The sequence below is a fragment of the Bos mutus genome, chromosome 11 (assembly GCF_027580195.1).
Source record: "Bos mutus isolate GX-2022 chromosome 11, NWIPB_WYAK_1.1, whole genome shotgun sequence".
Taxonomy (NCBI): domain Eukaryota; kingdom Metazoa; phylum Chordata; class Mammalia; order Artiodactyla; family Bovidae; genus Bos; species Bos mutus.
In genome coordinates, this window is record NC_091627.1 from 39,620,829 (window position 1) to 39,647,969 (window position 27,141).

A 27,141-nucleotide genomic window follows, 5' to 3' on the forward strand; every position below is an offset into this window, starting at 1 on the left:
CCTCTGCTGCCGCTGACTCCTTTTGCCTTTAATCTTTCTCAGCATCAGGATCTTTTCTAGTGAGTTGGGCTCTTCCCATCAGTGGCCAAAGTATTGGAGCTCTAGCATCAATCCTTTCAATGAATCTTCAAGGTTGATTTCCTTTAGGATTGATTGGAAAGGAAATCAATGGCTTCTACATTTTTAAAGTCTGGTGATCAAATTCTCAGTCTTTTTCTGAACTGCTGCATCAGCAACATGTGACACAGCAAATCACCCCTTCCTTCTGGAGACAGTTTCTCACATGGCTTTCGGTTCTCCATTTATTTCACCAGCCTCATTCTCGGCCCCCTTGGATGATTCCTCCTTTCTCCCTGTCCGCTAAAGGTTAATGTCTCAAGCTTTTCCTTCCGCCTTTGCATGTACTTTATAATCTCATGACTTTAAATATCACCTATATGATGAAGACTCCAAACTTTCCAGCTCCAGCCTAGAAATCAGTGCAAGCTAGTCTTACCAACAAGAGATGACCACTGCCTGCTCTGGAGACACCAGGACCCCACAGATCCCTTCTAACACGAGGGCAACCTTGTTTCTTCAGTTTGTCTACATCAGGGTTTGTCACTATTCATGTCACATCACATGTCATTTGGAGTTTGGAGTCCGAAATATCCCTGGAACTTCAAAGACCCAATCCTGAGTTCTACCTACCTCTGAATTCTGGATCCTGATTGCTAGAGTATCCTGAATTCTTTGATCCTGGGTGGACAAAGAATTCAAAGATCCTGCATTCTTTGATCCTGGGTGGACAAGAAATAGCCTAGCTATAAGGGAATAGATGAACTGAGAAATCTAGGGAAACCAGTGAAGGATCAGTGAAGGAGGAAGACAACAGACAGTGGGTTAGAAAGTACTCAAAGACCATTTCCCACCCCACGGATACTAAGAGGAGAAACCCAGCTCCCCTTTCTCTGCCCTCCTAGCTTGCACTCAGCCCTTCAGGGAACTGCCCTTTCTACTCTCTCCAACCACTCGTCCACTCAGAATTGCTCATTACTTTGGACCCGTTACCATTAACAAACGCATTTCCATCTACACAGGTACAAATCTTAAGTAATTATAATATGCCATATAATTATTAATACATTTAATTAATTAAGCTAATTTTATGAAAAACTACCTTAAAAGTTTTCATGTGCTCTTTCATTTAGTCCTCATAAAAATAATAAATTTTAAAAAATTAAAAAAATAATAAATTAGATATTATTGGCCCATTTTACAGATGAGAAAACTGAGACTCAGGTTACAAATCTGTCCAAGGTCATATTAATGTTTACCCTGGGATTCTAAAACCAGTATACTTTAATCCTTCTTGTGTAAAGTCAGTGGAATAAAATTGTCCAGGTAAAATTTCAGACATCCAAAAAGCTCAAGGAGACAGAGAAAGGGGTAAACTGTCTAGTCTCCTCTCACAAACCATCCTTCACTCCTTACTTCTCTAGCTTCCACCCCAGATTTGCTGGAAAACCCCTGAACACTGTATTGATTCTGTTAAGCACAAGTAGGATTAGCTGTCACCTCCTTTTTAATCTCATTCCTCCTTCATCATTGCTCAAACACTCCTGGATTCAGGACAAGAGCCCTCCCACCCGGCCTCCGGTCCAGCCCAGGTCACGGAGAGCCCCCTCTCTGCCTCTCTCTCCCACTCCTGTCCCCAGAGGCTCAGTCCTAGGAGCATCCCCCTCTCAGACAGGAGAGGGAAGGGGAACACTGGGCAAAGCGTCTTTTCGTGGAAGAAGCAAATCACAAAATTGGAAAGAAATACCTTTCTTTTGGAGCTTGGGGGTTTTCTTCCTGAAATTCCAGCAAAAGAACAGTGCCAGGGCAGGAAAGCCACAGCCCAGCTCCCACCGCGGCATCCTGGGGATATGAGGCATGGCGGGGGCCCAGGAATCGTACTTTCTGCAGGGCCAGCCTCAGACCTTCCCTCCTCCACAAGCTGCAGGAACCATTCTCTCTTGTTTCCAGATCAACACATGCTTGTAAACACTGCTCAGGTTCTGACTCCAGCACTGAAACCATGGGATCTGTCGGCACCTGCCCCTGGCCCTCCCTTCCTCCTTCCCACACATCTTCTCCTCCCCACTCACCTTAACACACATGACTCTTGGCTTTTAAAGAGTGAACATAAAGCTGTCAAGGCCCCCGCAATAAAAATAAGTGCCCCCTTTTACTTAGCAGCTAATTGTCAACTGCCATTCAAGGAGTACCAGGGAGGTGCGTTAAAAAAAAAAAAAAAAGAAAGCCCGCACACAGCCCTTCCCAGCATCGCTCCATATATCAAAGCCTCTGGCAGGAACACAGGATTTCACTTAGCGCTGATGAAGCCAGCCCACCCTTCCCTAGAAATGAGTTGCACGTGGCTCAGTTGAGCCTTCAGAGAAAAGGATCTTGGAGGTGGGTTGCTGGGTAAAATGAGAAGATTTCCCCCCTCCCACTGAGAAGACTCAGCAAAGAGTGCAGCAAGCCAGCTAGGCGTGCCCAGGAGACTTGAAATGGACTCTTGGCGTCAGGGGGAAGACAGGAAAGGTCAGGGAAGGACTGCCAGGTAGGATCCTGGACAGTGTGATGCTGCCAACCAAGTTCATCCCTCCATGCACTCATAGAAATGGAGGACTCATCTTTGATACCACATTCTCTTCAATTATCAAATTCACTCCCATGTCTGGGCAATGTTACCCCTGAAACATTATGCAAACCTGCTTACTTCTCTCCATCTCCACCTTCCTTACCCTCATCCAAACCACCTTAGCATAAAGACCCAGCTTTAACCAGGCTATCTCCACTGTTCACACCTTCCTCTCACTCCAGAGCCCATTCTCCTTTCTGCCACAGGACCTTTGTACATGCTGTTCCTCTGGCTGAGACACTGTGCCTCTTCCCCCTTCTTTGCCTAGTTGGCCTTTTCTGGCCTTTCAGATAGAAGCTGAATCATCATTAGTTTCCTGAACTTCTTAATAAAGACGTTTTTCCCCCATATGGCATCATGAGATTTATTCTTCATGGTACTTTATGCAATTGTAATTTTACAGGTTTCCTTGGAGTTTTAACTTCTTTTCTGTGTCTTTTTACTAGACTATGAAAGTAGAGACTTGGTCTTTTTTTCTCTCCTCTTTCTCTCTCTCTCACTGTTGTACCCAGTGCTGGCATAGTGCTTGGTATATGCATGACACATGCTCAAGAAATACTTGTTGAGTAAATAAATATTTGTTGAGTATCTGTCACATGCTGAGGCCTCAGGGGGAAGGAGGTGAAAGAATTAAAGAAAAGAAACAGAGACCATCCCTTGTAATGTCCCATTTAGCTAGAGAAAAAAGCAGGGCACACGGGGTAACAGTGAATTACAGAAACCACACTCCCTTAGGCAACACTGGGCTGAGGGTTGTGAAATTTTGCTCTGAGGGCTGCAGACACAGTAAGAAATGAGAGAGAAAAAGAACCCAAGGAATAGAACAATTGCATATTTATATGCTCCATGCCTAGTGCTAGCAAACACACAAAGACTCTTAAACTGTGGGACCTGCCCCCAGGCTCTTATATCCTGGTTGGGTGGAGCAAAACTGCACACAACATAGAGCAGCGCTTCTGTGCCCAGCGACGGCTCAGGAAAACCTCAGAGGCCAGCCTCCAGAGGAAGAGGGCAAAGCGGGTCCCCACTGAGGACCGATTTGCAAAGTGGCTAACAGCCTCCTGGGGATGGGCCGGATCCAGGGAAGCAGAGCCGTCTTACTAAAGGGAGGAGATGGTTTGAAGAAAATGTACAGCTGGGAGTCTGGGGAAGAATCATTTAAAGTTTAGGTGTGATCACTTCCCTTTCTGTTCTCCTTAATTCTAGAAAACTCTAGAATTGCATCCAGAACTTCCGGGAAAAATTAATCTAACCTTTCCAGACAGACCCTTAGGAAAAGCATAGTAAAAAAAAGGAGCGGGGAGGAGGAGAGAGATAAACTGGTTGTCTAGGAAGGATCAAGACAGTATGGTACTGGCTCAAAGACAGAAATATAGATCAATGGAACAAAATAGAAAGCCCAGAGATAAACCCACGCACATATGGGCACCTTATCTTTGACAAAGGAGGCAAGAATATACAATGGATTAAAGACAATCTCTTTAACAAGTGGTGCTGGGAAAACTGGTCAACTACTTGTAAAAGAATGAAACTAGAACACTTTCTAACACCATACACAAAAATAAACTCAAAATGGATTAAAGATCTAAAGGTAAGACCAGAAACTATAAAACTCCTAGAGGAGAACATAGGCAAAACACTCTCCGACATACATCACAGCAGGATTCTCTATGACCCACCTCCCAGAATATTGGAAATAAAAGCAAAAATAAACAAATGGGACCTAATTAACCTTAAAAGCTTCTGCACAACAAAGGAAACTATTAGCATGGTGAAAAGGCAGCCTTCAGAATGGGAGAAAATAATATCAAATGAAGCAACTGACAAACAACTAATCTCAAAAATATACAAGCAACTCCTACAGCTCAACTCCAGAAAAATAAATGACCCAATCAAAAAATGGGCCAAAGAACTAAATAGACATTTCTCCAAAGAAGACATACAGATGGCTAACAAACACATGAAAAGATGCTCAACATCACTCATTATCAGAGAAATGCAAATCAAAACCACTATGAGGTACCATTTCACGCCAGTCAGAATGGCTGTGATCCAAAAGTCTACAAGCAATAAATGCTGGAGAGGGTGTGGAGGAAAGGGAACCCTCTTACACTGTTGGTGGGAATGCAAACTAGTACAGCCACTATGGAGAACAGTGTGGAGATTCCTTAAAAAACTGGAAATAGAACTGCCTTATGATCCAGCAATCCCACTGCTGGGCATACACACTGAGGAAACCAGAAGGGAAAGAGACACATGTACCCCAATGTTCATCGCAGCACTGTTTATAATAGCCAGGACATGGAAGCAACCTAGATATCCATCAGCAGATGAATGGATAAGAAAGCTGTGGTACATATACACAATAGAGTATTACTCAGCCATTAAAAAGAATACATTTGAATCAGTTCTAATGAGGTGGATGAAACTGGAGCCTATTATACAGAGTGAAGTAAGCCAGAAAGAAAAACACCAATACAGTATACTAACACACATATATGGAATTTAGAAAGATGGTAACAATAACCCTGTGTACGAGACAGCAAAAGAGACACTGATGTATAGAACAGTCTTATGGACTCTGTGGGAGAGGGAGAGGGTAGAAAGATTTGGGAGAATGGCATTGAAACATGTATAATATCATGTATGAAACAAGTCGCCAGTCCAGGTTCGATGCACGATACTGGATGCTTGGGGCTGGTGCACTGGGACGACCCAGAGGGATGGTATGGGGAGGGAGGAGGGAGGAGGGTTCAGAATGGGGAACACAAGTATACCTGTGGCGGATTCATTTAGATATTTGGCAAAACCAATACAATATTGTAAAGTTTAAAAATAAAATAAAATTTAAAAAATAAAATAAAAATGAAAAAAAAAAAAAAAGATACTGAATTTATAAATAAAGGATTCAAAATAAAAAAAAAACACAATGAATGTATGCAAATACTACCACTGCTTTGTAAATTATAAATATCTTTATTAGCAAGATAAAAAAAAAGAAAAAGCTGGAATACCAAGGTGCACCAAAATGTTGCTTTCCAAGGTGCAATATCATGATTTATAATAAGAAATATATGTTTGCTCTTCCACCCATTTCCTGGCACAGAGTTCCTAAAACTCTTGGAATTTCCTGAGATGAGAGTGATCAAGTGTCTTTTGTTATGTTAAAGAGGTAATTTTTGGATCCTAGCTAAGAATGGGGGCTGGTTGCTAGGGGAACCAACCATGTGACTATTGGTTTGGAACTTTCAGTCTCAGCCTTCTCAGCCTCCCTGGAAGGGGAGAGGGGCTGGCGACTGAATTCAATGACCAGTGACCACTGATTTAATCAATCCTGCCTATGTAATGAAACCTCCAGAAAAAAACAAACAAACAAACAAAATGGGTTCAGAAAGATGTCAGGTTGCTGAACACAAGGAGGAACTGATAGAAGGGTGCGGGGAGAGGGCTTACCCATACCTTTCCTACACATATCTTCTACTTGTCTGTTCATGAGTTTTGTCCTTTTATAATAAACCAGTAATCTAGTACGTAAACTGGTTTCTCTGCTCTCTGAGCCACTCCAGAAAATTATTAGAACCCAAGGAGGGATTGTTGGAATTTCTAATCTCTAGCTGTTTGGTCAGATACATATGGTACAATATGGACTTGTCGAAGGCATATGAAGTGAGTGTGTGCTTGTGGGCAGTCTTGCAGGACTGAGCTCTTAATTTGTGAAACCTGAAGCTATCTCTTGATGCATGCGTGTGTGCTCAGTCACTCAGTCTTATCTGACTCTGCACCCCAAGGACTGTAGCCCACCAGGCTCCTCTGTCCATGGGGTTCTCCAGGCAAGAATACTGGAGTGGGTTGCCATTTCCTCCTCTATGGGATTTTCCCAACCCAGGGATTGAACCCACGTTTCCTGCATCTCCTTCACTGGCAGGTGGACTCTTTACCTTTGTAGATAGTGTCAAAATTGAGTTCAATTGCATAACACCTAGCTCCTGTAGAAGAATTGCTTGAACTTGTGGGGGAACCCTCCCCCTCCCCACAACACATATCCGCCGAAGTTGGTCCCAGAATCAGACACGGTTATAGGCGTGTTCAGAATCACTTCCAAGGCAGGAAGAGCCATGGGGAAGAAGTTAGGTTTGCGTGGGAACCACGTGGACTATCTCTCCCATCACGGGAGTTAGAAAAGGAACTGGGGCAGGAAGAAGCCTCAGCTCTGCAGAACTGTCATGAGAATGACTTGATGGGAAAAGGGCTTAATATTAAACGGGACGATTGGGGCAGGGCTTGCTGACGTGATATTTGAGCAAGGACTTGAGCAAAGCAAAGGACCAAGTCACACAGCTGTCTGAGAAAGGAGGATTACGGACAGAGAAAGCAGTAAGTGCCAGGGCCCTGAGACAGGACTGTGTCCAGGGTGTTTGGGGAAGAGCATGGAGGCTGGTGAAGCTGGAATGAAATGAGCACTGGAGAGGGTTCTAGAAAACAAGGTTGGAGAGGTCACAGGGATGGGGGCAGATTGTGTACAGGTTCATCCTAACGCTTCTGACTTTTCCTCTGACAGAGAAAGGAAGCTATTGGACTGTGATGAGTAAAGCAGGATCTTGATATGACAGAGTTAACAGGCTTGCTCTTCTGCTCTGTTGAAAACAGACTGTAAGATGGAGAGGCTGAAAGCCTGGAGAAAGTGTGGAGATCAAAGCCGCACTTGGAACAAGACAGTCTGGCATCTCAACTCGGATGGTGGTAGTGAAGGTGGTGAGACGTGATTAGGTTCTGGGTGAAAAAAAGTCATAAGAAGTTTCATGAAGAGCTGGAAAAAGACAGCAGCAGCAGATCTCAGTGTCTTCCCGGTGTTTGAAGGATGTGCCCTTGGGATCCAGTAGACGCAGATGCGCGGCACTTTACAAGGCAAAAGAGGGCCCCCTACAGAGACAGTAGCCTTGCTGCTGCCCCTTGATACCTGGGCCCCTTGGAAAAATCATTTACTTCCTCAGGACTGGACTGTCCTGACTTAAAAACAGGAAGGGCAAATGTCTGACTTGTCCCATGGCCTCAGACTGGACTCTGCTGTCTTCAAATGCCTTCTCATCCTGAGATCTCTGAGTTTGGTTCAACGGAAAACTTTTAAGGGTCTGAGATGCCACATCAAATCCAAACCTTGTTCTCTGAATAAATAAATAGTGCCGTGCTCTTATTTTTCCTCCCCTGGACTTTCCTCTGCCTACAGGACTTATGCTTGACTTGCTTTTGATGGTGGTGGCCTCCAGGTGGGGTGAGGAAGAAATCCCCGTTTGTGTTATGACTGTAGCAGCAGTTCACCCTGACAAGGCGGAGCAGAGCACCACAGGGGGCACGGATGCTGGTCACAGCACAGCCACAGCATTCTGACTCAGAACAGGTACATATTTTAGAAGGTATCTACTACCCTTGTCAGTTTAGTGAAAGCACTGGATCCAGGAAAGAAAACGTCAACCATCTCACAATCCCGGGCAGTAAGGAAGGTCACAGATAAGACCAGCCAGGGTGAGCATCACCGAATAGACATTTAATAAATAAACATCTCATCTCTACTAGATTAGCACCCCCAAAAATGCCATATTTAGGAATTGGGAAATGGTTAATGAAATCACACTTTTTTTTTGGTAATAGGTTGCAGCTCTTTGTAGGAGGCAGGCACTCTTGAGTTGGGCTGTCCCATCCAAGCCACTTCTGTTCTCACAGCCCACCCCTCAACCCCCCATGCAGGTCATAGGACAGCATCCCTGCCCCTGATCCTGACCACAGCTGAGCCAGGAGTTTGGAATGGGGCCATGGTAGAGGCTGAGCTCATACTGTTCATAGGGTTCTCCAGGGAAGAATACTGAATGGGTTGCCATTTCCTTACACTTTATCAGAACCCTTCACTATGACCCATCCGTCTTGGGTAGCTCTGCAAGGCATGACTCATAGTTTCATTGAGTAACGCAAGTGCCTTCGCTGCAAGGCTGTGATCCATGAAAGGGAATGAGCTCAGCCTCTGCTGCCACCCCATTCACTGGAAGCACTGTTGCTGAAACTGAAGCTCCGATATTTTGGCCACCTGATGTGAAGAGCCGACTCATTGGAAAGGACCCTGATGCTGGGAAAGATTGAAGGCAAAAGGAGAAAGGGGCGACAGAGGATGAGATGGTTAGATAGTACCACTGACTCAATGAACATGAATTTGAGCAAACTCCGGGAAATACTGGAGGACAGACGAGCCTGGTGTACTGCAGGTCCATGGGGGTCACAAAGAGCTGGACAGGACTTAGTGACTGAACAACAAGAGGTTGAGCTCAATCTCCACTGGTAGTTAAGAGAGAAATACAGGAAAGCTGGAGCTAGCACAGCAGTATTTGGGACTGGCATGAGTGGTAGAGGCTGTTAACTAGATGAAAACAGACAAGAAGGCAGAGAAAAACAGAATGAACAGCTGCATGGCCCCTCAGAAACAAACAGGATAAGCTCATGCTGATCAGTTCTCAGTCTCAGCTCCTTGAGTCCTCCTGGAAGTTCCTGCCCTTGGTTTCCTGAAGGAGCGACTACAGATGCCCAGTGCGTCCCTCTTTCTTGTTTAACATCATTTGCATACATTTTTCCAATTAAGATTATACAACCATTTTGGAAAATTAAACTATAAAATAAAAGGCATTGAATTGCATATAACCTACGTTTATCATCCTGGGGAAGAAGTGTGTATATATGAACACTGGCTGAAAGGAAAATATAAAAATATCTTCGGTAGCCTTATGGGTGGTTATTTTCCTATATTTTTTCAAATGTCCACAAAATTGTTAAGGTGCTCATCATTTTTGAAAGAAATAATTGGGCAATTAAAAAATACATAATATTTGAGTTGTAAAAGCACCCCCTCCAATGATTTATAAATTAACAGGCAGCATAACTGATAAATAATCATGTATTACACAGTTATCCTGAAGTTGACAAAAATGAGTGTCTTCTTAAAAAAGTTGAATACACTCATTTGTGTTATGTGGTCTCTTGAGATCATGTCCACATCAGTTCTTTCATATTTTTTAATGACATGAAAAATCACATACTGGATTCACCTGTTTATTAATTTCATTTTTTTTCACATTAGTTATTCACAGGCAGGGCTCCTGGTGGACACAGCATCAAGTTTCTCAGAGAGCTCAAATACTCAGGCTTGTAACCTTGAACTTGAGCTTGTACACTCAAATACTTGTAAGCCAGAAAAGTGTTCAGTTCTGAATTCATTGCATACCTATTACACTAGACACAAATCCAGAACCTCTCCCCAGTCTGACCCCCACAGCAACTTTCCTTTCTTGTGCTGATCAGCCTTACTTATGCTTTTAGCATAGATCCTGCCATCAACGCTTTTAGGTTCGAAGTCCCTATAACTGGGCAGACTCTTGGTACCGCTGAAGGTTAGTGCTGCTGGAGACTGGCATCAGCTGCTCCAATCCATTCATTTTACAGACAAAAGCACTGTGTCCAGAGAGGAGAAAGGACCACTTCAGGGCATCACACACATTTGTCGATGAGTGCAAACACAGATCTTTCCAGCCAATCTAGAGTTGGCTTTGATATCACTGGGGGAGGGAAGTTAGAGCCTTGGCAATGAGCACGGCCTCAGAGTTGTCCCCTCGTGGTCTTCTTTGAACACTGTTCCAGGAAAGATCATGTCTGAAACTACTTCCTTCCCATCTCTGAGATGTCACAGACACCTGTTCAGAAAAGCCTGCAGGGGTCCTTACCTCCAGAGGGCGTGCCAGAGACTCTCCTAAGGAATTTAACCCACTCCTCCATTTCCGCCTGGGAGCTGGCCATGAGGACATAGGAATCCTGTCCTGTACGACTCTGGTCACATGAGGCTGGAGGAAGAAGCAACATTAATGAAGGTCTTACATTTGCCAGGGAGTAGAGCAAGGGGCAGCAAGGGGGCAGTCAAGCCTGAATTGCTTCTTTGGTCCAATTAAACAATCAGTCAAACAACACAAAAGCATCTACTTATTCCCAGAAGAACTGAATATCCATGCACCTTTGCTGTTTTTGCTGAAACTCCCAATTCTATAGATGAAACACTGAACCCAGTGGTTGACAATTGAGTTGATTTGGGCTGAGATCTGCTCCCTTGAATGACAGAAGCCATTTCCTACCAAAAGTAAGAGGAAGTGCGAGGGGCAATGTCAGTACTAGAGGAGACAGGCTCAGCCCGTACAAGTTTTGAAGACTTCAGTCTATCACGCCAGTCATGGATACTTTCTTCGGCTACCCTGAGCTCAGCTGTGGGTGTGGGAAAGGAAACAGCAACTCAGGAGGGAGGGACAGTGAGCACACAGGTGTCTCTCTTGTGAATCAGTGCTTCTTGTTCAGGATTACTGCTCTCCTGCCTGCACGAGACATTGCAAACAGTGGCTATTGATACATAGTTGACAGACCAATGAAGTCTGTTTTCACTTTAAACCCAATATTATAGACATACATCTGTAGTATGTCCTGGGTTGGAGTTCTCAAGTGGACAAAAGGGTAGAGGAAATGACGAGGGGGCAGAGTAGGGCCCGGAAACCGAGACAAAGAATGAGAGAAAGTGACAGAGACAAGTAGCGAGAGAGAAGGAGAGGCGTAGAGAGGGAACCCGTCAAACATAGGTCTTAAAAACAGCAAGAAAATAAGGGCAACGACAAGATGCTATTAAATCTCAAATTGTTCTAGGGGATATCAACCCATTCTTTTCAAAATATCAGGGCATTTCCTTCAAAAAGAGTTTGTTCTACTACCATATGATCCAGAAATTCCACTCCTGGGTATTTATCAAAAAACAAAACAAAAAAAAACCCCACTAATTTGAAAAGATACAAACACTTCAATGTTCATAGCAGCATTATTTACAATTACCAAGATATGGAAGCAACCTAAATGTCCATCAACAGAAGAATGGATAAAGAAAATGTGGTATATACATACAATGGGATATTACTCAGCCAGTAAAAAAGTATGAAATTTTGTCATTTGCAGCAACATGGACGAACTTGGAGGGCGTTATGCAAAGTAGAATAAGTCAAACAGAGAAAGATAATTATTGTATGATATTGCTTATAGATAACATCTAAAAAATACAACAGACTAGTGGATATAATAAAAAAAAGAGACGCAAACTCATAGATATAGAAAACAAACTAGTGGTCACTAGTAGGGAGAGGGAAGTAGAGAGAGAGAATCTGGGGTAGAGGATTAAGTGGCACACACTATTGGGTATAAAATAAAATAAGCTACAAGGATTTATTGTACAACATGGGGAAGATAGCCAATATTTTATACTAACTATATATGGAGTACAACCTTTAAAAATTGTGAATCACTATATTGGACACCTGTAATTTACATAATAATGTACATCAAATAAGTTCAATTTCTTTTAGATGTCAGAAAACATAGTCCCAATTTTATTTGTTTTTTCATTTATTTTTTTATTTGAGTATTATTGCTTTATAATTTTGTGTTAGTTTCTGCTGTACAGCAAAGTGAATCAGCTATATGTATACATATACCCTCTCCCTTTTTAGCGTCCCTCTCCCGCACCCTCCACCCTACCCCTCTAGGTCACCACAGAGCACTGAGCTGAGTTCCTATGTTATACAGCAGCCTTCCACTAGCTGGCTATTTTACATGCTAGTGTCTGTATCTCAATGCTACTCTCCCAATTCATCCTACCTTCCCCTTCCTCCACTGTGTCCACATGTCCCTTCTCTATGTCTGTGTCTCTATTCCTTCCTGGCAATAGGTTCATCTGTTTTAAAAAAAAAACTTTTAAAAAGAACCTGTTATATCTGCCCAGTTGGGCCCAAACCTGTATTTTCTTTCATAGCAACAGAATACTTCCAAAGTTCCTCTGTTTCCAGTCTCTTGAACCCACCTTAAAATTACCCAGTCTCACTTTCTTTATGCTTTGAAGAAACCTGATTCTGTAGCCTGGCATGCTACAGTCCACGGAGTCACAAAGTCAGACATGACTTAGTGGCTCAACAATGACAACAAACCTGATTCTGAATCCATCTTATCGTTGGGTCATCAACAGCTCTTCTGGTCTCAGTCCATGGAAGCACTGGCTATTGAGGAACATCCAGATGTTTCCAGAAGTAAAATAGGCAGTAAAAAGAACTAAGGAATCCCAAAGGAATCACAATATCCCTCTGAAGTAGAATGAGGCTCTACTATCATTTCTGCTCCACAAATAAATGAAGCCCAGAGGTGCAACGGGCCTTGCCCATTGGTACCCAGTATGTACTAAGTCACTTCAGTCATGTTCAACTGTTTGCAACTCTATGGACTGTAGCCCACCAGGCTCCTCACCCATGGGATTTTCCAGGCAAGAATACTGGAGTGGGTTGCCATTTCCTGCTCTAGGGGATCTTCCCGACTCAGGGATTGAACCCACGTCTCTTATATCACCTGCATTGGCAGGCAGCTTCTTTACCACCAGCACCACATGAGAAGCCCAGAAGTTACCCAGTAAGTTACCACCACACTCAGGGCAAGGCTACAGACCTTTCTCTCAAGAGTCTCCATCAGCCCATGGTGCTTCAAATTTGACCTTGGCCAAAATTCATCTGGTGTCTTCCATCACGCCTACACTCCAGTCTGAGAGAACATGCCTTTCAATTCACACTCATTCCTGAGAGATTCGTTTGGTTGCATAATGGCAACAATTAAGAAATACCCAGATCTTGATGTTTCTAAATAATCAGAGCTTCTATGACTGATCTTTCTGATCAGAAGAGCTGATGACAAGATGGATTCAGAAGTAGGTTCTCTCAAAGGCTAAGGAAAGTGAGGCTGAATGACATTAAGATAGATTTGAGAGACAAGAACCACAAGGAATTTGAAAGTTCTTGTTGCCCTACAAACAAATGAGTGTTTAGACACACTGAGGTGCTAGGAAGAGCTGTCTTTGAGAGAAACTGTTTGACATTAATACAAAGCCCAAGAACAGCAGCTCTCCCTCAGACACATACTTTCTCTGACTTAAACAGTCTGTTCAGCATGTGTCACCTATTGGGCTGTTTCTCTTGTTAGGAACCTGCCTTTTTTTTCCCCTTGCCTAAGGAACTCCTAGCCAGCCTTTAAAGTCAAAGTTTAATTGCTCAGTTGTGTCCAACTCTTTGTGACCTCATGGACTGTAGCCTGGCAGGCTCCTCTGTCTGCAGATTTCTCCAGGTAAGAATACTAGAGTGGGTAGCCATTACCTGCTTCAGGGGATCTTCCCCACCCAGTGATCAAACTCTGGGTCTCCCTTATTGCAAACAGATTCTTTACCATCTGAGCTATCAGAGAAGCCCATCCTTTAAAATATAGTACAAATGTTATTTTCTCTAGGGACCCTTCTTTCACATCTCCCCTCCCATTCTAAATCTAGTGGGGAGTTTTTTTTCTAAATCTCTTTTAACATCATATCCTTACCCCTATGGAAGCAGTAGCTAAATTACCCTGAACATTGTTTTCCTTGTCATTAAAATCGAGTTAACTACTTAATACTAAAACAAAAATACAAAGCTAAAGCCTTGATCTTCTACATGCACAAATCTCAGCAAAGCCAGCTTTCCTGTTTGCATGAAAACCTTGAAGTCAACCTTGACTTCTCTTTGCTACATCTAATCTGTCAGCAAATGAAGTACTCTCTGTCTTCAAAATGTGTCCAGAAATTGCTTTATTTCTCACCTCCTTCATTGTCTCTATCACTCAATTGTATAATTGCAATAACCTCCTCTCTGCTGCTCCTGCTATGTCTTTGCCCCTTTTTAGCCTCAAAAGAGTTTTAAAACAAAAGTTAGATCATGTTACTTCTCTGCTCAAAACTCCCAATGGCTTTCCATCCTTCCAGCACAAAATCAAACTTTGTGGTTACTGACCAGTGCCTGTGAAATTTGGGCCCACCCCTGACCAAATCGCCTCCTCTTCTCCCCTCTCAGCACTCCACTGTAACCACCTTGACTGCTTTGCTGTTTCCTGAACATGAGAAATAGGCTCAGAGACTTGGCATCGGCTGTTCCCTTCCCTGGAATGCTCTTCTCCAGATACACACTTGGCTCATGCCTTCACTTCCTTCAGATCTTGGCTCAAAGGTCACCTTCTCAATGATGTCTATTCTGCCTGCTCTCCTTCAAACGATAAATCAACAGTTGCCATCCCCACTTCACCCAGAACTGCCTCTCTCTTACTTTGTTTTCTTCTTATAGTACTGATCTCATCATAAAACTATACAATGTACTCATTCATTTAGCTTGTTGTCAGTCTTCTCCCTTGATTCTAAGCTGCTTACAGGCTGTTTCATTCATTGCTGGGTTCCCAGTTCCTACAACATGTGCAGCTCATAGCAGGTGCTCAAGAAATTTGGTGTCACATCTCAGAAAGCAGTATGAGAATTAAATCCTACATATTCCACAGAAGGACTAGCCCTCACCCCCGCTACCTGATGATTCCCTTTGGGTGGGAGACTGCTATTCTGCTTGAGTTAAGTAGGGAAGGGAAGCCTGCCACAAATCTTTGCCTGCTCCAAATAAAGAAAAGCAGAGCATAACAACAGTGGAACTCTTCTCTGTGGGCTTTGTACAGCTAACACTGGTGATCACAGAGAGGGGGCCCTGATTAGGAAGGCCATTTCTTATGCCAGGGTTGACCCCTGAGAATCTTTTCGTACAAAAAGATGACCAAAAAAGGAACTGAAAATTCTCTACATTGTAATAGAAAGCATTGTCTCATTTCAGGTTGGGTGAATGATGACATGTTTGGGAAAATGGCTCCCTACCTTACTATTGCTTTGTAAGTGTTGTTTTTCCTTATGTGATGAGTGTGTGCATGCACCTACATACATGTGTGAATCTGCCCAAGAACTGCCCCAGCAGCCCAGGAGACAACTGCAAGTGTAAGTTACGATGAGAGGACAAATCTTCACCCTACCCTAGCATAGAGTCTCCAAAGGCACTGGCTTCTTGGTGCAAAGCTCACAGTAAATTTCTAGTTGGAACTCTCAGTAGGGTCACCCTATATTGAAAAATCAGGCTATGGGACACAAGTTATCATAAGTGGCTGTGTCTCATGATTTGTGCTGGGAAAGGGGCCCTAGAAAGAGAAGAAATTTTGTGGGAGAGGGGTGGAGTTCTCTCAGAAAGGAGAGATTGGAAAAGTAGGCTCTTCCTTTCAGAAGGAAGAAAAATAGATAGCTCCTCATATAAAAATCAAGGGAAGGCCCATGAGGTGGTCACTTAGGAAGAGCTGAACTTTAAAAACAAAATCCTATTTTTATTTGTTTTCTATAAACAGTCATAGCCAGTTTGGCTGCTGCTGCTGCTAAGTCGCTTCAGTCGTGTCTGACTCTGTGCGACCCCATAGACGGCAGCCCACCAGGCTCCCCCATCCCCGGGATTCTCCAGGCAAGAACACTAGAGTGGGTTGCCATTTCCTTCTCCAATGCATGAAAGTGAAAAGTGAAAGTGAAGTTGCTCAGTCATGTCCGACTCTTCTCGACCCCATGGACTGCAGCCCACCAGGCTCCTCCATCCATGGGATTTTCCAGGCAAGAGTACCAGAGTGGGGTGCCATTGCCTTCTCCAACAATTTCCTCTAGTTATTGCCAAAACATCAAACACTGACATGACACTGTTACCAGATACTATACCAAGTATGACATATATATTTGTTTACTTAATCCTCACTATCATCATCATTGTCCCTATTTCACAGGTAAAGAAACAGAGGAAGGAGAAATTAAATAATTAAATAATTAGATTCAATAACTGACCACAATTACACACATAGCAGGGGCTTCCCTGGTGGCTCAGATGGTAAAGAATCTGCCTGCAATGCAGAAGACCCAGGTTCGATCCCTGGGTCAGGAAGATCCCCTGGAGAAGGGAAAGGCAACCCACTCCAGTATTCTTGCCTGGAGAATTCCATGGACCTGGTGAGGTCGCAAAGAGTTGGACACGACTGAGCGACTTTCACTTTACTCTATCACACACAGCAAACGGCAGGGCCAGATGTGGCCCCACACAGGCTGGCTCCAACAGTGCACATGTACCCTCTCTGCTGTACTGCCTTCCCCCTCAAGCTTCTTATGCATACGACTGACTTGTGTGAGGGTTAAAGAGAGAATTAAGGGAAGGGGCACTCAGGGGACTTGGGGCCTCTCCTGCTGTGTCACCATGGCAGCAGCAAAACCTGGCTGCAGAGCTGGACCAGCAGCCCTGGAGTTCCTGGTGGGGCAAGAGACGGGCAGAAGCAGCTTCAGTGTGGCACATCAACTCCCCTTGAGACAAACTGAGACAAATTCCCCCGTTCCCTACATGCGCTCGAGGAAGGTAACTCTTGATTAGAAACAGGCATCTCCAGCGTGCTGTTAACTTGTGTAACAGGTGAATTACAGCATGTGACATGTAATGAGTTCTCAGTAAGTTGGAGCTGTCATTTCTTATTAGATCACATTGCACCATATAAGACTGCTGATTATCAACCATTTTTGACCTACCAACACGGCAGTTTCTCATGGTTCTGTTTATACTTTGTTCATTTTATTGTCCCACTCACCTTCAAAGCTAAGTTCCTTTCCATGTTGTTGCTTAGTTGCTAAGTCAAGTTCAACATTTTTGTGACCCCCATGGACTGTAGCTTGCCAAGCTCCTCTATCCATGGGATTTCCCAGGCAAGAATACTGGAGTGGGTTGCCATTTCCTTCTCCAGAGGATCTTCCTGATCCAGGAATTGATCCTGTGTCTCCTGCATTGGCAGGCAGATTCTTTACAAACCACTGAGCCACCAGGGAAGCTCCCTTTTAGTTATCGAGGGTGATATACTTTCAGATCAGTGTCCCAGTGCCCAATGAATAGCTGGCTCCAAGAGGGTGCCCCTGAAATGCTTACAGAGCTGAATCAGACACACATCCACTTAGTTTCTATGTTATTAATGAATTAGTATAGGATCATTAACTATATATAGAACTATTATGCATTCTTACTAGGTTGGTTGGCTAGCTGGTTGACAGACTCACTGAATCTGGCCTTGACTTCTGGGATCAGAAGTAACCCGGGAATGTAACGAACATCTCTCCCACTTTTTGTCACCTACCTGGAATGACTTCGAAGACAAACTTCCCCGCTTCTTCTGGATTTGTGGCAATCTCCTTGATTGTACTTCCAGGTAGATACATGCAGCCCTGAAAGATTGAAAGCGAGGCCTTTAAGATAAACAGAAATGTCATCAGCTTCAAACTAAACTTAAGTTTGAGGACAGGCAGGATAGTGATGGGCTGGTGGAGAGGAACATGAAAGTGAGCATCTCAGCTTCGAATGGGGCCCTTCGGCTCTTCAGACCTCGGTCAAATTAAGTGGAAGCAATGTGAGCACAAGGGAGGTGCCTGAGGAGACAAAGAGGACAAGGTCTTGACCACAGAATGAGCGGAGAGGGTGCTGTCAACAACCTGTGTCTCTTCCTACTTTTCCAAGAGCCCAAATTCATGGCCAAACCAGACACCTGATCTCTGTGGAGGCCATGTTGAGACTGGGGGGATCCTACCACCTGCCAGGTCACCAGAGGGGGCACTGAGGACTGAACCAAGGTCATCAAGGAGATGCAGTGCTTAGCAGCAGCATACTCCAGGAGTCTGTGCCTTTGCTAAGCACTTCAACTGTGTATTATTCATTTAGTCCTTTCATCAATTCTCCAAGTAAAGTATTGCTACACAAATTCACAGGTGAGGAAATGGGATCAGAATGGTTCTGTGATTTGCTCAATGTCACAGAGCTAGGAAGTGGCAGAAATTCATCTCAGAAGTGAGTTCACAGCCTGTGCTCTTCACATCACAGCTGAGGTGCTGAGACCCTTCAGCATAATGTCCCTTGAAGGGACAGGGGAGGAGGATCATGGATTTGCGGGGGTGGGTGGGGTAGAAGAGCGAGGGTGGAACTTGTGACCTTACTCATGAAAATGTCATCAGAAAAACAAGTCACCTCCACCACGTGTGCACTCACTGCTTCACCACTGACAGTGCGCCGTCACACGCACTATCTCCTTAGACCTCAGAACAGCCCCAGATCAAAAGCAGGGCAGGATGGCCACACCCATTTCACAGATGAGGAAACCAATGCTTTCAAAGTCTAAGTAACTGCAGGAAAGGACATAACTAATTTGTCCTCGAGTTACTCACTCATAATTTACATCTCACTGACTGTAATAGGTAGTGTATCTGACTCAGAGTTGAGTAAACAGGGACGTCTTATTTCTAGAACAAACCACAGATGAAAGGATTGGCAACAGAGAAGTTATAAAGGAAGAGTCTTAAGCAACTCTCATATCAGCCCAGAATCCCAAAAGAATAAAGGTTCCTTGGGGGTCTAGAAATGAAAATGTCTAAGACTGAGAAACAGTAGAAAATAAACAAGAAGAGGAAGAGGAGGGCGAGGGGAGAAAGGGGAAGAGGAGAAGGAGTGGGAGGAGGGAGGCAGGGGAAGAAGGAAAATGAAAAATATCTGCTTATACTTCTCTAATTTTATTATTTAAAAATAGCCACCACCTACACACTCCTCATTATCTTTAAATATCAGTGGCCTCAGGAAAAAATTGACCCTGAGATTATGCTGCTGGATAGTATATGCAGGACTTTTAACACAGATCCCAGCACCAAATAACTATTCAATAAACGGTATTTACACATTTTATTTTTACTCTATTTGAATTAGATTTATCAAATAATAGTTTAGAGATGTATTTAGGAGAGACAGACACCTCTGAAATGACATTTTATTTTTCTTCCTACTAGGCAGGGCTCCCTCCTGTCTAAAAAACAAGTGTTTTGTTTTGTTCCCATAGCTCATAGCCATTATTAAAAGTTAAATTCTATGACCTTTCAATGAAATATTTTGTATTAAAAATAAAGATAGTACTATGCGGAATTTATAATTTTCTACTTCTTTTTTTCTTTTTTTTTTCTTGCAGTTCTCCTGAGACACAAGTGACATACCACACTGTCCAAGTTCAAGACACACAGCACAATGATTTGACCCACAAACACCGTGAAACGATCACTGTAATAAGTCTGGTGAACATCCATCATCTCATATAAATATAAAAAAAATTTCTATTTACCTAATGATTTGCTATAGTTTACTATCATTTTTCTTCATGTAGTTATTTACATGTAATCAATCTGTGTGGTAGAAATAGTGTCTAACACTGTGCTACTGTACTTCCATTCTCAATTCTGAGTTCAGGGATGCTGGTAGCTTGAATCAGCCACGGTGGGAGTATTTACACCACAGAAATTGGCAAGTGCTTCATCCAAAATAGTTCCTCTACCGGCAGGCTGTTGGTTAAATACTTCCCAGCTTGCCCCCCATAGACAGCCATCTGCTCTGACTTCAGAGAAACCAGATGAAGCAACGGGACAGCTATACCAGGATTGTCTAAAACCATTACTGTAGCACAGACTTAGAGCAATTCACTGAGATTCCGTTTTAAACAACTTCCTTGACAAAGAAATTTTGGAATGAGTTATAGAAAACTAGGTCATGGACTTACAGGGCATTATACTGTTAGAGCTGGACAGACCTTTCTGAGAACTCAGAGGAAAAAATGTACAGATTGCCTTCTCCCAAACCCCCCCCGGAAGAGCATAAATAAGAGTCCATTACACAGGACTCTGTAATTTACTTAATCATTCTCCTTTGTCAGACACTTTATCCAATGCTTCTCATTTACAAATAGCACTGCACATATCTGATTTCTTTTGAAGAGCTTCTTAAAACCAGAATGACAGGGTCATTCTGGATATGATATTTTTGGCTCTTAGAAATCTAGCCAAATTGCTTTCTAGAAAGGCTGCACGTACTCATCATCAGTATACATGAGGGCCTTTTTCATATCATTGCTCTAAGATGATTGCAGCATTTTTGTGTTTTGAGCTTTTTAGGGATGTGTGTTCTTTTTAAATTTACAACTAATTTATATTTTAGTTATAGAGAAAGAGAAAATTAAAGTTTTGTGTAACTCCAGTACTCAGATAACTCAGTTAACCCATCTGTGTATTTCTTTCCAAGTCTTTTCCTGTAAATTACAGATTCATGATTCTTTTTTCCCTCAAAAATGGGATTAGCATATAAATCATCCTCTGCTGTTAAGTGCTTTTTTCCCAAGCAATTAAATTATCAATGTCTTTCATTTTCAAAAAGTATCAATTTCAGCATCAACAGCTGAATTATATTCTATTGTATAAATATATATAAGTTCCCTGATATAACTTAGCCCCTTTTGCTATATATTCTTTCTATGTCACTATTATAAACCCCTACGTTAGGAATGCAGGGTCAAATAATTTGCATTTTTAAAGAGGCATAGGTTGTACAGATTCTCATTTCTACCAATAGTGCATGAGAATTCCTGTTCCCTAGTCTTCACTAATATTGGAATTTCTAGAAAATCTTTGCCAGTTTTATAAAAGGACAATGATGTCTCATTAACTTCCACTGCATGTCTTTAATTACGACTGAGAGTGAAATTTTTTACATATGCCTTTTGGCTATTACATTTCTTTGGGAAATTGTCCGTTTAAGTCCTTTGCTCATTTTCCTATTGCTGTTTCTTATAGGCTTGAGAGTACTTTAGATATGAAGAATATTTACCAGATGTATATGAACAGTTTTTCCTGTTTATTCCTTGCCTTTTCACCTTGTTATTTTGGTTTTTAAGATAGAGAAATTTCTATTTATGCAATTAAAATCAGCTTAAGAAATTAAAATGTGCTTAAGAAATACCTGCTTCCCAAAGATCATGCAGGTAATTACACTTTCTTCTCGGATCTTTATGAACTTGTTTTCACACGTAAGTCTTTATTCCATCCAGCATCATGAATGGTGTGAAACATAGGGTGGAAATAGACCTTTATTTTTTTCCCATGAATTTAGTTTATATCTTTGATTTCAGTTCAAGATATCTGCAATGTCTATGGATCCCAAAACAATGTTAAATGATAGTATAATAAAAGTTCTTTAGTTTGTATAGATTTTTATTTATCTTAACGAAATAATGATAGATATATGAAAAGTCTACAAGATGTCCACTTAATTCTTGTTTGTTACAGTAATATAGAAACATCAGCCCAAATTCTCAACTAATTTCTAGGATGAAATTGGTTAAAAAATTATAGAATGTCCACACAAGAAATTATTTTGCCACCACTAAGAATTACATTGTAGAAGAATATTTAATAATAAGGGACAATATTCATGACATATTATTAATTTTTAATTAAAATATTATTATACTAATTTTGCACTTAGAATAGATATTTCTAAATGTGTATGAATATAAAAAACTGGAAGAATTGAGGATTTGGGTAGCTATTTCTTCCTAATGGAATAATTTTTATTTTCTACTTTCTGATTTTTTGCATCCTCCAAATTTCCTACCATGTTCCCATATGGCTTTTGTAGTCAAAATGTTCATACCCATATAATGTAAAATATTCTAAGAAACTATCATTTTATTACTAAAAGCTTTTTAAAAAAACTTTTTATATCTGAAATGAGTTTTGAATTTTATCAAATTCTCTTTTCAGCCATCTCTTTAGGGGATGTGTAATTTTTCTCATTTGACTTCTGGATCTTGACTTATTGGCTTGATACATTAATAGGTTTCCTAAAACATAAGCCACACTTGTCATCCTGGAAGCAGCTTTACTAATTTAATCCTGAGACGATTCTGAGTTTCCTCCCCCAAGGTAAGGGAAAAAAGTTAAGACCACCAATAAATTTATTTTATCCTTTGACATCAGTTTATGCTTTTACAAAACAACTTTTTACATGTGTTTCATATAATCCTGTGGCAGATAACTGTCTCATTTTACAAAAGAAGAAAGAGGGGTCTAGAAAAATTAAATAATTACATGGCCGGATAGTAGTCGAACCAAACATAAGCTCCCCCCCTACACCTCAGTGAAGTAAGTCTCACTGAGCTGCCCTTTCTGCTAATTTCAGAAGGCCAACACATTGCTATCTCCCTCACTCTTCGCAGATGGGAAGACTTCCTGACTCACTATTAACGCACTAGGAACTCCATCTTAGCCTGTAATTGCTTGACTCTGATGGGGTCTGTTTGTCACGTGAAGAAAGTCTGGTTTCTACACACAGGACACTGATCAAGAGCTCAATCAGTGGTGGGGTCTCCAGCCCCTCTCCAGCCTCTATAGGAACAAACACTCCCAGCCCTCTGGGTGGAGGGGCAACCAGGCATTGCTGATGTGTTACAGAGCCTCAAGCCCGCCCTTAGAGAGAACTGTCCTCTTCCAAAAGAAACTTCTCATTTCTTTACATACCCTGTCACCCACTTCTAATATCTTCACCCTTCTTGGGGACTTTTTCCCTGCCTCCAGAAGGTTCTAGAGTCTGTTCTCCCTAGTAAACCCTTTCCAGCCAAGCCTACTCTTTCACCTCCACCACTCTAGGAGAGGGTGTCCAGCCCTCCTGGTTGCCTTGAGACATACAGTTAACACCTGGGGCTTCTCAGATGTCACTAACATCTCCTTTTGCTCTCATTTACCACAATGGCTATGAGGCCGGAAGAAAAGACCCAAGCCCAAGATTTAGGATCAAAGCCCTCTCTAGCCCCATCCACTCCACCTGGAAATCCCGTTTACTGTACTTTCAAAGTATACCAGGCAATCTGGTCATTTTCCTGCAGCCCCCAACTCCTGTTGAGATTTTAAACATTATAGCCTCTCATCTAAATCACTCTTATGCCTCTCCACTTCCGCCTTGGATCTATTTTGGACCACGGTAGCCAGAGCCATCTTTTTACAACACACACCAAGAATGACCCCTTTCTGCTGGAAACCTTGTTAGGCCTCCCATTTACCTCAGTATGAAGGCTCAAGTCCTCACAGAGGCCTACCGTGTCCTTTGCAATTTGCACCCCCACCTCCTGCCCTCTCCTTTCTGACTCATCCCCTCTGATACTCTCATTCTCTAACTCTTACATCCCCACTCTGCTGTCCTTGCTATTTCCCACTCGTGTCAGACACACTCTACCTCAGGCCTCAGGGCCTTTGCATTGCCTGTCCCTGCCACCTGGAGTGCTCTTTCCCCAGAGATCTGCCTGGCCAATTACCACTCCTCCTTAATCTTTGCTCAGATATCCCCCTCTTCATGGAATCATCCTGACCACCCTTCTTGAAATAGTACCAAGTCCCTCAAATGACCAATCCCCCTAGACCACTCTATTTTTTTCCTCATAGAAATAGTCATTTTCTAACAAACCACATACTTGTCTTAATGATTATGTTTATTTTCTGTCTTCCCCACCCCGTCTTCTAAGTTCTACATGGCAGGGTTGTTGTTGTTTTTTTTAATCTGTTTTACTCACTGGGGTTATTTCAATTCCCCAAAACACTGCCTGGTGCAAAGTAGATGCTCAACAAATACTGATTGAACAGACAAATAAATCAAAGCCTCAGATCAATTTTCCTGAACCCAAATCCACTCTCCCTGAGCCCTTGTGCTCTGCATCACCATCAAGACCACGCTGTCACGGAGTCTCCTTCGCTGTTCGTCTGAAACTATCACAGCATTGTTAATTGGCTATATCCCAATACAAAATAAAAAGTTAAAAAGAAAAGACCACAGCTGCCAGGCTTGACTTTGTGCTGTGTTTAGGAACAGCCCCAGTGATCATCTTGGGGCTCCATGGAGCATCATCACCATGTCATCTCTGAAGCCCAGTTTATATTATCTTGACAAGGCTGAGAAAGACAGAGAAGTCCTTTCGAATGGACAGGATGTTATCCTAGTGAGAAGCCCCCTGTGAGTTTGTAGGAATCTCCGGCGCTCTATCCGCCTCCCACGCCCGGGAGGGGACTGCTGTAGGAAGAAGGTGCAAAAAGCCTGGTTGGGTACCTGTGGCTTTACGTCCTCCTCGTCCTTGTAGTAGTAGAGCTGCTGCGCCCTCAGCACGAAGTACCTCTGCTGCCAGTTTCTCACGATGGACCTCTGCTTCTTCAGCCAGCCCATCTTGATGGGCCTTTCCAGCGGGTTGGGGGTGGATGCAGGGTGAAAGGCCGCCATCTGCTCTCCGGTCATCACGCTCCTTGACCGAGCTGTGGAGAGGGACAGACAGGCGGGCTGACCTGGGCTGTAAGCAGCGTGCAGGGAGGGCCCGGGAGGCACCGGGCCCCAGCCTGGCCGGGCTCAGGGCTCCAGATCTGCTGCAGAGAGGATGCCCCGGGACCCAGCGAACCAGCCGAGGGGCCCACTGCCACCAGCGCCGGCCCTGGGGCTCTCCACCCGCAAGGTCCGGCAGCTGGAGTCTGCTCCCTCCTTCTACAAAGCCAGAGATTGGCTGGAGCCGTCTGAAGAGGAAGTGGCCGCAGCATCTGACAAAAGGTGCTTCCTTTTTCCTGCGTGGGAGTCAATATCTGACAAGAGAGGGGAGAAAATAGTGCCTCTTGCTCTCAGGGTTCAGGGTGAGTCCCACGCAGCTGCAGAGCCCCCAGAAGCTGCCTGACTTCTTCCGTAGAAGGAGTTGCTGTGTTCCCCAACCTCACTGTCTGGTTCTGCCCTGCCCCGGCTGCCCTCAATAGCCCCTTACCCCGACCTTACAGCCACCATGCAGGATGTGGGCACCTCCCAAATCCTTCTGCTCAGGGTCGTAAGTGCTTTCTGTCCCCCTGCCCACTGGGCGAGTTCACAGCCCTTTCTGCCGGACCAAGGGCCTCCTGTGGCGGCCTTCCCATTACCCTTTCGGTTGGGTTGCCCCTCCCGTGTGGCTGACAGCATACAAGCATTTGAAAGGAACATGAGTCTGCCGACAGGACACAGAAGCAGAATTTGAATCCAGACCCTTCAACCCACTGCACTGTGTAGTTTCCTTTTGCTTTCACAGGAGAGCTCTGCCTGTCATCAGATTAGGTCCAGGCGACCACAGCTTGTCTCCATGGTAGCTCCCACTGAGGATAACTCTCTCCTTCCCTCCTTTCCACAGCAATCGGTCAGCCAACTGGGGGGTCCCCCGCGGGTCAGCACGTCCTTTCTCTGTTTCTCCCTTCCTTGTTTCCCAGCTGGTTCAACAGTGCCCTTAAAATCATGTTGGCGCTCCCTGTCTCCTCAGCCTTGTGCTAAGTGAACTCCGTACCTGTCAGTCTGCTGTGTCTGCAGTTTCCTACTTGCTGGAGGAAGTCTCCATCTTATAATCCCTTTGTCCAGCTTTTGTCAGTTCCCAGAACGTTCATGACGTTGCTGAACTAAGTCAGCTCCTCTCTCAGCCCATCTCATCTCACCTGATTAAAGACCGGTTTTTCCTTTCTTGGATCTTTCAGCCTGGATACATCAGGCAACTTCTCTGAGCTTGTTTCCTCACTTGTTAAACTAAGATCATCATAGCCCCTATTCTATGGAATTGCTGTGGAGATTAAATGAATATATATGTATGTATGTATATATATATACCACTTTGCACAGTCTCTCGTCCAAGGTGAACAAATGTCACTCATTATTTTTATCAACAGATGACTTTACTTCCTACTTTGAAGATGGAGATCACCATTGAGGATCTCCTAAGCTTCCCTGTTCGTTTCAAAATGTTGCTCCATCATCAAACCTTCCTTCTTCCTTCATTCCCACCTTCAGTGCATTGAAGCAATAACTTCTCTCATGGCTTTTGATTCCCTGTTGGTTTTTCATCCTGTATTTCTGTTCACGACATGCTTTCAAATACCAGAATTGTATACAGCATTACAGAGTCTTTCTTCCACTGACTCTAATTGGATCCAGAGTTATCACCCTATTTATATATTTCATCCTGTATTGCTGTCTGAGATGGACTCTTCCCTAACTAGGCTTCCTTGACCCCACAAAGGGTCTGCGTTCCTGCCACATACTGTCATTCCCAAGGTGCAGCTTGCAGCATCACCCCTTGCCTCTCACCAGGGACTGGAGGGGTCAGCCTGTGTTGTACACCAGGACACAAGACATACTTAATTCAACCTCCTTTGCACAGGCATCATAACAGTGCAGATACCCCATTGTAGTAAAAAGTAACTTGACATTCTGATGACAATTCAGCAGCACGCTAGCCACACATTTGCTTTATATCCATGTGTCCTGGCCTGCCAGTTAAGGATTTTATCTTAGATCTTGCTCTTCCCTTTACTGCTGTCTTCAAGGTCTTCCATCTGTAACTCAAAGAACAGCCACTGTGGGGCTGATCACTTGCTCTAAGGCTGTTTCAGTGATCCGAGGGAACCCGAGGAGGGTTTGGGTAGGAGTACCCAAAGGGAGGAGGGAATTTGAAGTGTCTCTGTAGGCCAGAGACTGTCACTTGGAAAGACTCACATTTGTACTAGAAAGAGGGCAGAAGTGGAAAGAATGGTTTGTATTCAGAATTTTGGAAGAAGACTGAAGAGTGAGGGATTCTGACGGATGCACAGGGATCTTCTC

At 43.4% G+C, this 27,141-nt stretch overlaps 1 protein-coding gene across 3 annotated transcripts in view; it reads right to left on the bottom strand.

Moving 5' to 3' along the window:
• ARHGAP25 (Rho GTPase activating protein 25) overlaps nt 1-27,141 on the bottom strand; it is a 92,472-nt gene that overhangs the window by 24,051 nt on the left and 41,280 nt on the right. For 2 of the 3 annotated variants that reach the window (XM_070379348.1, XM_005893581.2), the window contains exons 2-4: nt 24,604-24,803; nt 17,789-17,876; nt 10,426-10,542 (exon numbers count right to left, since the gene is read on the bottom strand). In XM_070379348.1, coding sequence (XP_070235449.1) covers nt 10,426-10,542; nt 17,789-17,876; nt 24,604-24,803 — 405 coding nt within the window. Of the gene's footprint in view, nt 1-1,804; nt 1,973-10,425; nt 10,543-17,788; nt 17,877-24,603; nt 24,804-27,141 lie in introns of those variants that run through there. The other variant, XM_070379349.1, reaches the window with a different exon arrangement.